General features: G+C 38.9%; 1 protein-coding gene across 2 annotated transcripts in view; it reads left to right on the forward strand.

Annotated features, from left to right (window-relative positions):
• CDIN1 (CDAN1 interacting nuclease 1) overlaps positions 1-14,206 on the forward strand; it is a 258,588-nt gene that overhangs the window by 117,973 nt on the left and 126,409 nt on the right. For both annotated transcript variants that reach the window (XM_004609554.2, XM_055133545.1), the window contains exons 9-10: positions 11,848-11,913; positions 12,671-12,776. In XM_004609554.2, coding sequence (XP_004609611.2) covers positions 11,848-11,913; positions 12,671-12,776 — 172 coding nt within the window. The remainder of the gene's footprint in view (positions 1-11,847; positions 11,914-12,670; positions 12,777-14,206) is intronic.

The following is a 14,206-nucleotide window of genomic DNA, read 5'->3' on the forward strand; positions in this document are numbered from 1 at the left end:
TGGGATCTAGCAGTGTAATGGTTTTATTAAAATAAACTGAAGGATTATACGTAACTGTAGCACTGTAACACTGTCATCCCATTGCTCATCAATTGGCTCAAGCGGGACACCAGTAACATCTCCATTGTGAGACTTGTTAGTTTTTGGCATATGGCTTACGCCATGTGTAGCTTGCCAGGCTCTGCCGTGCGGGCGGCATACTCTTGATAGCTTGCTGGGCTCTCTGAGAGGGGCGGAGGAATCAGCCGCATTCAAGACAAACGCCCTACTTGCTGTGCTATCGATCCAGTCCTAATATCTAAAAGTAAATGTTATGGGATATTACCTGACTTCATGTCACCTGAGTGTTGTATTGAATGAAGCATTTCCTTATCAATCCAACAGCATACAAAGAAGTTTTTTGTTTATTCCATGCATCTTAAGCTTTTTAATGTACTGAATTAATGCATGTTTCTTTATGACCAGAACATGAAAATTCAGAACCTTATATGAAATATTGTTTTAGGATTTTCTTTTACCTTATAAATACCCCTCCACAATAATTTACTAGGTAGGTCTAAGATACTGTGCCAAATGAATTTAAATAGATCATTATTTTAAACCCAACTGTGGAAAAATATTGGTATATAAAAAGGCAACTAATCTGATCTTCTTCTTTACATTTGTTGCAAGGATATTGCAGATGTTCTTGTTTTACCTTAATTCTCTACAAGTAAAAGTATCTCAGTCTCCATCATCCCCTTCCTAATTAGTTCCCTCCCTCTTTATAATCTGGGCTATATTCAAAACAGAAGGATGTTTGATGTTTAGGTAGTAACTCTTCTTAAAAACTGTGGCTACCCTATGAAGCTGGAGAGATAGTACAGTGGGTAAGGCACTGGCCTTGCATGCAGCTGACATGGGTTTGATCCTCAGCACTACACATGGTTCCCCCCCAGCACTTCCAGGAGTACAGAGCTTACTTAGGAGTAAGCCTTTAGCACTACTGGGTGTGCCTTCCATCCAAAAAATAATAATAAATAAATGAAAAATAAAGGGGCCTGGGAAAATGGTACAGTAGGTAGGGCTTTCCCTTGTACAGTGCTGATTCAGGTTGCTTTCCTGGTATCCCACATGGTCCCCTAAGCCCCCACCAGTATAAAGATGGAAGGAATGAAGAAATATATGAAGGAAAGAAAGAAGATAAGGGAGGGAGGGGTGAGGTGGAAGGAAGGAAGGAAGGAAGGAAGGAAGGAAGGAAGGAAGGAAGGAAGGAAGGAAGGAAGGAAGGAAGGAAGGAAGGGGGGAGGGAGGAAGGAAGGAAGGAAGGGGGAGGGAGGAAGGAAGGGAGGAAGAAAGGAAGGGAGGGAGAGAGGAAGAGAGGGAGGAAGGAAGGAAGGAAGGAAGGAAGGAAGGAAGGAAGGAAGGAAGGAAGGAAGGAAGGAAGGAAGGAAGGAAGGAAGGAAGGAAGGAAGGAAGGAAGGAAGGAAAGTTGGCTCATGTTAAGTGTATGTCAACTCTTTCTAAGGGTAGTTCATTTAAAATTTGATTGGTCAGCATTTAGTCTTAAATGTGAAGAGTTTGCTATTTACTCCTTAGATGTACAAGGAACTTTTCTTGAACATTTAATGGCCAATAAACTGTAAATTGACCCAAAAGGCAGTGTGATTTTCTTATCTCTTCTTCTGGGGTTAATTTCATTTTTAACACCATCAAAATAGAATTTTGTCACTGCTAAACATTTTCATTTTTATCTTGTGATGAACGAGACATTTTTTGTTGTATCTTATTGGTGTCTCTTTTGAGGGAGGGTAGAGAATAGCTTTGAGCAGAAAATCAGGGGGTAGGGAAGGAGAATAGTAAGTGGATAACAAGATGGTTTATAGTGCTAATAGGGAAATATGCAAGTGATTATAGAAAAATTTGAAAATAAGTTATTCATTCTCCTTAAGTGGACATATCTCCAGGTCAGAGAGGCTTTTATTAGAGATTTCCATGGCTACTGTCTGGTGCAAGTTCTGCTAAATTTGGCTTAATCGAGAAAGCTCTGCAGATATTTTATTCTTTCAAGTGAATATTGTTCTCTCAAAGAAGCTAGCACTTATTTTGAGTCATATCTGACAGGTATTGTTTTTTTTTTTTTAATCTCTGACTTGCCCTTTCTTGTTTTGTCTTGCCTTATAACAAATCAACCCATTTTACAAGAGTGCTTTTCAGGTATTACTACTCCATGGGATTCCAGGAGGGTATAATCTATAAAGCCAAATAGGATTAGGGAAGGATGTTCCTTGCTGTAAAGAAATCAGGATATTTGTTTCTAAGAGCTCATATGCTCCCACTGCTTTATTCTCCTCCTCAAGCAACAGTGCTCTGCTGGGTAAGTGATTATGATGTGGCAAATAGGGGATTATGACTTAAGGTGAAGAATAATCAGCAGGAACAGATGAGATTTAGAATTCTTTGATTGTGTTTCCATGCAGATGTTAGCAGTGGTGAGTGAGAGACTAGAAATACAACATGTTAATATAGGCAGAAGGAAAGTGAGATGATTGCGTATTTTACAAGATATCAACTATTTAAGTTCTCATTTATTTGAAAGTTAAAAAAATGCAATTTTTAGAGTAACAACACCATGATATGTGGAGTGGGATATGAGGAATATTGGTTCTCCTTGAAGAAATTGTTTTCTGGTCATGATAGAATTCTCTTGACTTAAGTGACAGATGTGCATGCCGCGCCCTCTCTTTCTCTCTCTCTCTCTCTCTCTCTCTCTCTCTCTCTCACACACACACACACACACACACACAGAGGAGTGAGGGGGCTCAGACAGAGGAGAGAAAAGAGGAAAACATCTACAGGTTTAGCAGTACATCTGGGAAATCCAAGATGTTTGCTTCTGGTATGTCTAGAATCCAGAAGACAAAATCACCGTAATCACTGTCATCCTGTTGCTCATCGATGTGCTCGAACAGACACCAGTAACGTCTCCATTGTGAGGCTTGTTGTTACTGTTTTTCGCATATCGAATATGCCACAGATAGCTTGCCAGGCTCTGCCGTGTGGGCGAGATACTCTCATTAGCTTACCGGGCTCTCTGAGAGGGGCAAAGGAATTCAACCCAGGTCAGCCAGTATGCAAGGCAAACGCCCTACCTTCTGTGCTATCGCTCCAGCCCAGAAGACAAAATACAAAATGATATCATGAATATCTCTTATCTCTCTTAAATTGTTTTTTTGTTTGTATGGTTTTCTTTTCTTTTTTTTTTAATCTTTGTTCACAGACAACAAAGATGATCAACTGGAAGTTTGCTTATTTGCTTACTTTTTAGAGTCTGAAGTCCTAAGAAGAGTTTGTGAAAGGTGGTGATTATCTTTTGCCTCATAGCAGACCATAGGAAAAACTCTGATCAACCTGTCTGGGTAACTGTCCACTTCTGTGGCCAATGGTTGAGGAGTGGTCCTTTTATCCATTCACCTTTCATCATATTGTGAAAGTAGATATAGTGCCAAGGAGGATGAGGCTTAAAACAGAAAACTTTTTATTCACCCCAGAGAAACTTAGCTATAAATTAGAGTTCTAGTCCCTATAACCAAAAGACATTTAGGGCTGAAGTCTGTAGTTGTTACTGTTGGATTGGCTCCTGAGTTGTTTGTGTGTCTGAAGAAGGAGATCTTTCTTATGTCTCAGAACTGCCAGCATACCTGGCAGATTGGCTCCAGGACAGATTAGCTAGCCCTGCCAGAAGATCTGACATCAGTGACTACAGCGAAATGCACAGGGGTAGAAAAGTGCTATCATCTAGCCAGTCTTCCAGATTTTGGGTTTGGAAGAAGTGCTAATGATCATCCAGTTTCCTAGTTGGGTTTAGCGGAAACTGGCCTTGCCTTACAGCTATTGCCCTTTGCAAGCTGCCCTTTAATCCTTTACACTCAACCATGCAGGCATGCCCTACTTATTGCACCAAACTGAAAGAATCTAGAGTGACATGGTGTCAAGTGACATGGGAGAACTTTACTTTTGTTGTTGTTGTTGTTGTTGATATGCATTTTGTATGTCTCTGTAAGCCACCAAGAGACCGGGACAGCCCACCCAGCCTCTCTTTGTCCTGACTTCGTGGCCTCTCGTTTGTTTCCCATCTTTAGAGCACTTCAGTTTTCAGTCGTATTGTCCCCCAAAGACATAAGCAGAGAACAAGGTCAGAGCAGTCAGTTGCATTCCTTATTAGTGGCTTTGATAAGAAGCTTTGGGGGGAAGAGGTTGAAACTAATGGCTGTAATGAAATTTTGGGTTCTCTAAAGATTTCATTTATCTGTACTCTCCGTCTCCCTGTTAACTGCCTGTCTTTCCTGGGTACCTTTGCACATGGTTTGCATAGTATAGTAACATTGTTAACGAAAACTGCTATCTTAAAATTGGATTTTGAAAAAAGGCCATAAAACTTAATGAACATAAAAGTATGGGATAGGGAGGTCATATTTGACTTCGTGTATTGAAAGGTAGTTTGGGAGGTAGAGTTGGGGAATGACACAGAAAAACAAAATGCTAGTGAAAGAGATGCTATAGTTTTAATTTGTATTGCTACATATATCACTCTTTTTCATCCTTCCCCCAGTGTAGTAATAATGTGACAGGTGTTTCCAAGATTCTTCTCATACAATAGATATTTGCATGTTAGAAATCTTTGTCAGAGTCATTTCTAAGGCTATGCAAGGTCTGTCTTTGTGACTGGCTCTGATACAGTGGCAGAGTGCTGACCCACCATGGACAAGGTTGCTGGTACCACACTCCACTCCCCAGCTCCTGGAATTGACAAGCATAGCCCCTTTTTTTTTGGGGGGGGGGCGTCATACCCGGCAACGCACAGGGGTCACTCCTGGCTCATGCACTCAGGAATTACTCCTGGCGGTGCTCAGGGGACCGTATCGGATGCTGGGAATTGAACCCGGGTTGGCCACGTGCGAGGCAAACGCCCTACCCGCTGTGCTATCGCTCCAGCTCCCCCATAGCCCATTTTTTTTTTATTTATTTTTTTTATTTTTTTTTAAATTTATTTATTTTTAATTAGACAATCACCGTGAGGGTACAGTTACAGATTTATACACGTTTGTGCTTATACTTCCCTCATACAAAGTTTGGGAACCCATCCCTTCACCAGTGCCCATTCTCCACCACCCGTAAACCCAGTGTCCCTCCCACCCTCCCCAATCCCATCTCCCCCCCACCCCACCCTGCCACTGTGGCAAGGCATTCCCTTCTGTTTTCTCTCTCTAATTAGCTGTTGTGGTTTGCAATAAAGGTGTTGAGTGGCCGCTGTGCTCAGTCTCTAGCCCTCATTCAGCCCGCAACTCCCTTCCCCCACATGGCCTTCGACTACAATGTAGTTGGTGATCGCTTCTCTGAGTTGACCTTTCCCCGGAACGTGAGGCCAGCCTCGAAGCCACCCCATAGCCCATTTTTAAAGAAAATAATGTTATTCATCACTTTCAGTTGTAAATGTTGTAAGTTGGAAGTTTGCATAATTTTTGTAAAATTTTGTAGAATTAAAAAAAATAACCGTAGTTCTGAAATGTAAAATCCTTTTAATAATAGAAAAGAAACAAAACCTCAAACTTTTTCTTGGTAGTCCTCAAGCCCTCCTGTGATTCTTAAGTATATGTTAACTAGTTTCAGATGTGTTTTGTTCTCTGACTCAAAATCAGTGCTTTATTTTAAAAAAAGAAATTGTGTAATTAGTACTTAATTGCTTGGGATATTTTGAGCATTTAAAGGAAAGGGTAATTAAAAGGCCAGAGAAATTAAACTTTCACAGTGTTCTTTATATATGTGTAATTCCTTTTTTAAAAATGCCCTCTAAAGGGAGCCCAACAACTTAAAAGTAAATGAAGTTCTGGGTTGTTTGTGAAAAATTTGTGGTTTTGTTGATTTTTTTTTTCCAATCTGGGGAGATGACTATTGAAATGATAGAAATCTGGCTTACTATCTCCTCAGACCACTATCACTTAGATGCTACTTAGCTCATGGCCTCTACTATAACATTCTCCCCATTTTAGAAATATGGCACATGACCCAATTTAAATATTTGTCATCATTAAAAGTAGTGTATGGTTATTTGGGAATGAATCAAAACTTGATTGTGTAGACTCTTGTCTCTATTACTGCTAGTTCTTGGTGTGTCCCTTATCTTCTCTAGGATAATTTTGTTATATTTAAACTGAAATGTTAGGGCCAACGAGATAGCTCAATGGGTTTGTGTGCATGCATTGCTTTTGGGACTAAATTTGATCCCTTTCTCCCCTTGGTCCCCTGAACACCACCAAGAGTAGCTGGAAGTAATGTCTGAGCACCGACATGTCTCCTACCACATGTAAACTAGAATGCTAGGCTAATAATCTCCAAAACTTTACTAGCTCAAATATAACCATAAGTTGCAATATGAACCATATCTAAAGGCTAACATTTTGTGGATGTAGATGATAAATTCTGCTTTTAAGCAAGAATATACTTATTTACTTTGATAATGAGCATTTCAACTATGACATTAGCAAACTTAGTAATTACACTGCTTGGGCCAGAGAGATTGCACAATGAGTAAGGTGCTTGCCTTGCATGTGACTGACCTAGGTTCAATCCCCAGCACCACAATCTGGTCTCTTAAGCACCACCAGCAGTGATACCTGAGTGCAGAGTCAGGATTAAGTCCTGGGCACAGCTGCTTGTGGCCCAGAAAAGCATTACACTAAAGCATTATAGTAGGTCTTTGTAACCTATATCTTAAATAAGAAGATATTTGCTATATTCCCTGGAAATGATAAGCACATAGATTTAGAAATTGATTTCTTATTGATAAGTACCAGATGATTTATTCCATGGCTTGGAAGCTGGCCTCACATGCTGGGGGAAAAGGCAGCTCAGATAGAGAAGGAAACACCAAATAAAGTGTGGTTGGAGGACCTACTCGGGATGGGAGATGCGTGCTGAAAGTAGAATATAGATTGAACTCGATGGCCACTCAATACCTCTATTGCAAACCACAACACCCAAAAGGAGAGAAAGAACAAAAGGAAATGCCCTGCCACAGAGGTGGGGTAGGCTGGGGGTGTTGGAGTGGGGGGGTGGGAGAGATACTGGTGATGGAGAATGGGCACCAGTGGAGGGATGGGTACTTGAGCATTGTATGACTGAAATACAAGCATGAAAATATGTAAATCTGTAACTACTTCATGGTGATTCACTAATAAAAAATTTTTTAAAAGACATTAATCTCTTATTAATCACCAGTCATATGGGAAAGTTACATAATAAAAATGCTATTCGCAAACATTACCATCACTCCTCCACATTTTCCAAATTAATATCAATATTTCTTTTTGTTCCTGGTTTAGTTTTTAAAAATAAATTTAAGGAAAATATTTTCTAAAACATTCAATTTGGAAATCTTGTGAAATTCCATGAGTCATCAGTAAACACATGGCTCAACTATGTGCAAAGAACCATAAGAATCTGGGTGAAATATACGATCCTCAAAGAAAATAAGAATTACGAAGTTGTATGGTATAAAAAATATATATCTAAACAGATCTGTAGCCATATAAGATAAAGGAAAGTTAACCAAAAATCTTCCCACCTTCGAAATGCTGAACTCAGCTAGACTTTTGTGAGAAATTCTGCCCAAACTTTTAAGAAATGGATACATTTCTGTGACCAAAGTGATCATTTAGAAGGTAGGGTGCTGGCTTTGCATGCATCTGACCACACTGACCTAAGTTTGGCCCCCGGCATTATATAGGATTCCCTATGCCTGGCCACTAGTGATCCCAGAGCACAGCCACTTGTGCCTACCCTACCCCACCTCCCAAAAGAGGGATAAATTTTATGTAATTTATAGTACTATGGCTCAAAGAGAAAAAACTTTGAATGAGTACTAAGTAATAGGAATTCCCTTATGATCAAGATGAACCTCAAGGATAGATGAAAGGCATGGAATATATCAAGGAAAAGACTGGGGAGATAGTTTAAAGGACTTCACAGATGCCTGGGTTTGATCCCAGCAGCTTGGGACCCTCTCCCAAGCACTGCCAGAAGCAGTCCTTACAATAATTAGGAGTAGCCCCTGAGCACTGCTAAATGTAGCCCTCAAACAAACAAAAGGTATCGGGGAGAGTGATTCAATAAAACCTTGAGCTTTATATCAAGTCTGTTATCTCTCTGCAGTGTTGGCCTTTGGGAAGTGAAATAAGAAAGGACAATGTAGTCAATCTAGGTAGACTTTGTAAAAGATATGGATAGTCTTTAAAATGCACTTGTATTTTACTGGACCACCTATTTGCATCACTAACACCCAAGAATAGTAGAGATAAGTACCAGGATGATTACTCCACAGCTTAAAAGCCAGCCTCACATGCTGGGGGAAAGGCAGCTCAGATAGAGAAGGGACCACCAAGTAAAGGGTGCTGGGAGGGCTCCCTCGGATGGGAGATGCAGGCTGAAAGAAGACTATAGACTGAACATGATGGCCACTTAATACCTCTATTGCAAACCACGACACCCAAAAGGAAAGAGAAAGCAAAAGGGAATGCCCTGCCATAGAGGCAGGATGGGGTGGAGGGGACAGGTTGGGGGTGGTGGGAAGGATGCTGGTACAATTGGTGGTGGAGAATGGGCACTGGCGGAGGGATGGGTACTCGATCATTGTATGACTGAACACAAGCATGAAAGTTTGTAAGTCTGTAACTGTACATCGTGATGATTCACTAATAAAAAATTTTAAAAATAATAAAAAAAATAAAAATTAATAATTTTAAATTTTTAAATAAAATTAAAAATAAATAAATAAAATGTCCAAAGCTTATGTTGGTGGTGAGCATAGAGCAAGTGATGGTATTTAGAGTATGAAAAGGAAACATTTTCTGTTTTTCAGAAAAGAGATTCAGGTCCAGTGTGTGACAGACAGCTCCAGGCACAGTAAGACCAAAACAATGAACAAAGAAAGAGAAGGAAAGTAGTAAGGGCTGATGATTGAGTCATAACCTCTAGATTTTAGAGTTGTAACTTTGATCAGCCACATGGTCCAATTTTAAACCCAATTATTTGAATAATAATCTGATTGTAAAGAATCTTCTAAGAGCTGAGGACCAGAAAATGCCCTTCATGTAAAGGCTTATGACAATACTAGTTGGAAATGATCACTCTTGATAAGATCTGAGTGTTGAAAGCTGGTAAAGGGATATAGATGATAACCTTTCAGCATCTGTATCACTAACCATAACGCCCTGAGAGAGAGAAAGAGAAAGAAAGAGAGAAGAGAGGTGGGGTAGGTAGTGGTTTGAAGGGGTGGGAAGAAAACTGGAGATACTGGTGCTGGGAAATTACACGGGTGGAGGGATGGGTGTTAGAACATAGTATGACTGAAACACAATAATGAACAATCTTGTAATGTTCTATCTCACAGTGATTCAATAAATTTAAAAAAATATTTTTAATCAGGCCAAATATTTGGGACTTATCTTAGAAATCTCCCTATGGAAGGGTCATTGATAGACCATATAAACAAGGCTACCCGTGCATAAATGCTTCTGTCCAATACTGCCATTTCCTCTGAACATTGCCTAGTTATTTTCTTAGAAAATCTAGGGTGAGGGACTGGATTGATAGCACAGCGGGTAGGGCGTTTGCCTTGCACGCACCCAACCCGGGTTCCATTCCCAGCATCCCATTTAGTCCCCTGAGCACCCCCAGGAGTAATTCCTGAGTGCAAAGCCAGGAGAAACTCCTGTGCATTAGCGGGTGTGACCCAAAAAGAAAAAAATCTAGGGTTAAAGTAGCAATGTGATAGTTTATTTAGTAAATAAAGGAGAAAATACCTAATACAAAATAGCATTATATTCCAAATGAGTAGAATAACTTTTTACTGTTAAGAAAAACTTTAATATTGCTGGTAGTGACTTAGACTTTTAAAGACACTATCTTTGGGATACAATTACTATTGGACCAACTTTATACTGAGAGGGAGAAAACATGCTGTTTTATGGTCAAGCTGGAAAGATTCCCTAATCTTAGCAAATGTTTTCTGTTCAGATTTTGAGGTTTGGGTTTTTAATTTTTACATGAAGTAAGTCATGAAATTTAAATTGTAAGTATTGGATAAGTAATTTTTGGTGAGGGGAATAGAAATGTGTATCTTTTTACAGGGATTGTCAGAAATTTGAGTGTGTGCATTTGGATTGCTTAGTGACCTTTGAAATTTTGTTTTGGGTTGCTGTCAGATAATAATCATTTTTCGTTCTGAAACAGATTTCAGCATCTCTGCAAAGGTTGATCAAACTGGAATAGTTTTAATAAAATATTAATCTCTTTTTTTTAATGTCAGCCTAGCTTTTAAAACTGTTCATCAACTACCTGGAATGTCAGCTCAAGGCTTTTGAGTTGATCTTAATAAATGCCTTTTCTATTAAACATTCTCATTGTGACCAGAGTACATTTAAAGAGGACAGAAATTTTTCCAGTCTCATCATCTACAGCCTAGTTTTCCAAATTCTCTTGTTTTTAAGGTGGATTAATTTGTATCCCCTTATCTCAAGGGACTTGAGGTAGTTATGGGTTGTATTTCAAGGAGGTAAAATTGTTCTGAGTTCTGATATCAGTTCTTCAGCATATGGATGATAAAAGAATGTCTACTTTAACAAAATTTAGGTCAAATATCTAGTTTAAATATGTGTCCTGTCATTAAAAGGTTATTTACATTTAAAATGCTGACCTTTCAAGTTGTACACAAGAGTGTTCTAAAACAGCTTCGAACATTTGCCATGAAACCACTGTCTTGGGCTGACAAATGGATTGGAAATAAGCTACCCAACACTAGGAATGGGCCATTAATTTTAATCAAAGGTGATGCAGGAAGGCGAATGGGATGCATGACAATGTCAACAGCCCAGTAGGTGTTAAGAGACCCCACAGCCTTCCTTGTTACTTGGTTGAGCCATTAGTTGAGGTTGGCTGAAGACAGAATGCCATGTCTGATATTGAATGACCAGGTCACTCCAAAATCTAATGGAGAACTCCTCATTTCAAAAATCACATTGTAATGCCATTAGAAGTCAAGGACAGATTTAGAAAATATTGAATGATTTTTTTTTTTTAAACCAAGCACCTTGCTAGTTTTTCTAACTTGGTCAAACTCCCTGTTTTCCTGGCTCCTTTCCTTCTGAATGGATCATTGATATTTACAGAGGATCAAGAGATCAATCGAACAGACTTAGAAAAATGTCTGAAAGCTGTTTGCTTTTTAGAATTACATATTGTTAGTTGTAGAACTCTGGTAAATGCCAGAAACAATAGCATACCAAAAGCATTAAGCAGGGTAATTAATTCTCTGTGGTGATCTCGTTGTCCTTGTCCCTTTCTTGTGTTCTTATGTGTAGGAATAGTTTCACTAATTGAAACTAAACTTCCTTAATTGCTTAAATGAAAGCATTTGTCTTATAATTGTAAAGGCCACTGTGCTCATGCTATCCTGTAAATTGTCAATATTGGATGATAACCATGATATCCATGATGTTGAAGACCTTTTCATTTAATCAGTAAGTTTATTTTATTGTTTTGAGTATTTTTAATTATGAAAAGGTAGCTTATGACAGCTTGAACTAATGATGTTTATAATAAAGACATAAAAAATGCAGAAGGAACAGAGGTATCTTTATATCTGTGCTTCAGATTTTTAAGAAAGTTCATTTTTTCCAACATAGCACTGCATGCATAACAAAGATTTGTGTGGCAGCATTAGTAATCTTTACACACTTTTTAGAAAAGAAAGTATATGGCTGTCTTGTTAGTGGAATACTGTTAGAAGTAATGTATTTGTTCTTTCTATAGATGAAGATCAGCTTCGTGCAAAGGGCTATGACAAAACCCCAGACTTCATTTTACAAGTACCAGTTGGTAAGTCTTTAAGTAAAGGGATGCTTCCTAATAGCTGTTTCATTTTTTTGTTACATTTGCAAATATAGCCAGAGTATATTAGTTTGATAATATTATATCTAAGTGGGTAAAGTACTTGGGAAGATTATTTGAAAATAACAGAAAAATATGTTCTGAAGAAATCTAGCTTTGTGAACTTCTGCAAATATTTGAGAAACAAATTTGTTTACTGAGGACATTTTGGTTGTCACTTTCAAATCATTTTTTGAAAAATTTGACTTTTGGGGCCGGAGTGATAGCACAGCGGGTAGGGCGTTTGCCTTGCACACGGCCGACCCGGGTTCGATCCCCGGCATCCCATATGGTCCCCCAAGCACTGCCAGGAGTAATTCCTGAGTGCAAAGCCAGGAGTTACCCCTGAGCATCGCTGGGTGTGACCCAAAAAAAAAAAGCAAAAAAAAAAATTTGACTTTTTAAAACATGGTTCTCATAAAAAGCCAGGTTCACTTTGGTTTACTTTCATAGTACTTGTCAACTAATACAGTCTCAGAATAAAAAGGGACTTTTGAAGATGAGAAAAATATTAGAGATGGAATTATAGCATAAATGTTTCTGATTATGAACATATACAATGTTTTATTTTATTATTACCACGATAGTTGAAGCTAAGGGCTAAACCTTTTCTTATTAATAAGAAGCATGGAGAGCCCTGTACAGAGTTCAGAATTTTCAATCTCCCCTTCCCTTTGCTCCATATTAGTAATGCTTTGTCCCTTAGCTGTGGAAGGGCACATAATTCACTGGATTGAAAGCAAAGCCTCATTTGGTGATGAATGTAGCCACCACGCCTACCTGCATGACCAGTTCTGGAGCTACTGGAATAGGTAAGGTCCCATTATTTTTCTCTTAAGATAAACGATATTCAGCTGAAATCTCATTAGAAAAAATATTTTGTTTAGCTGGTAAAAATGCTAGTAGCCTTTGTTCCCAGTAAATACAGAGACTTGATTAATGTATTCATTTCAGATAATTTAAACTTCTCTGCCTTTGTAATGTTGATTCATTTTTTTAAACTAAAATTTTTAGCATAATGTCAAAAATTAGTATGGCCTCCATTTTCCATTTTACGCTGATTATATTGGTGTTACTTAAAACATGCATAGTAAATTGTGGTGCCTGTTACAATATCAACACTGACTTTTGCAATCCTTTGAATGTGAAATTTATGCTTGCTGTCTGACCTTAGAGACACATATCCTAAGATCTCTAAGGAAAGTCTCCAAAGGCTATTAAAGATCAAAATGATTTGCTTTCCAAAAGCAAAAACATTTTACCTACCAACTATATTCAACACTTCATAAGGAATGGTAATCTTGGTGATGAAGAAGAGGGTGAATAGGGCCAGGCAGATAGACCAGAGGTTAGGTGCTTGCCTTGTATCCCCACCACCCTTGCAGTCACTAATACCACATGCAGTACCCCAAGCTCAGCCAAGAGTCACTCATGACCAGAGAGCCAGGAATAGCCCCTGAGCACCACTAGATACTGCCCAAACCAAAAGAAAAAGCAAAGAAAATGCTGCTGTTTGGAGGAAAAGATGCTGTTTTGTTGACTTCTCCTCCAGCAGTGTGCTGGGCCTGCACATGTTCTGTTAATCCTTTCAATATAGTTACTTTCATTCCCACTTAATAGATAACTAAACTTGTCCTCAGAGAAAGAAAATCAGATGCTATACTGCCATCACTGTGGGCCTGCGTTTGTCTCTCCCTCCCAGATCCCTGCTTTCTCCAGCTCTGTTGTCATCTACAGTACAACTATTAAAACCTAAGTTCTTTTCCAGTGATTGAAGTTCCAACTTCCCACATGACATATTTCTTCCTCTTGAAACAGGAGGTGGTTCAGGTAGTAACAATCCTAGATCAACTATGTTGCTTGGTCACTGGCCAGTGCTAAGAATGTAATAATCAGATGACATTGACTCATATCATTAAGGAAGAGGGTAGAATATGTGGACAATAGTCTTGTCCTAGAAAAAAAAATTGCCACTCTCACTGACAATAGCGACAGGACACAGAGTTTGGCATTATATTGTTACTCAGCTTTGAAAAAGGCCAACGGACCTTGCCTGTAGCAGCTGTGCTAAACTAAGCCCACTTTTTGCCATGGTAACAATGATCATGACAAAATGCTGAATGTAATGGCTTTCTTGATTTTCTTGTGTAATTGTGCGTGGCATCCGAGCTTTACTTTACAGGGATGGAGGAGGAAAGTGCAAAATGTTTTAGAAATCAATGCTGCTTCAGCGTTTCCTGTC

The sequence above is a fragment of the Sorex araneus genome, chromosome 3, assembly GCF_027595985.1.
Source record: "Sorex araneus isolate mSorAra2 chromosome 3, mSorAra2.pri, whole genome shotgun sequence".
In the NCBI taxonomy this organism is placed as follows: Eukaryota; Metazoa; Chordata; class Mammalia; order Eulipotyphla; family Soricidae; genus Sorex; species Sorex araneus.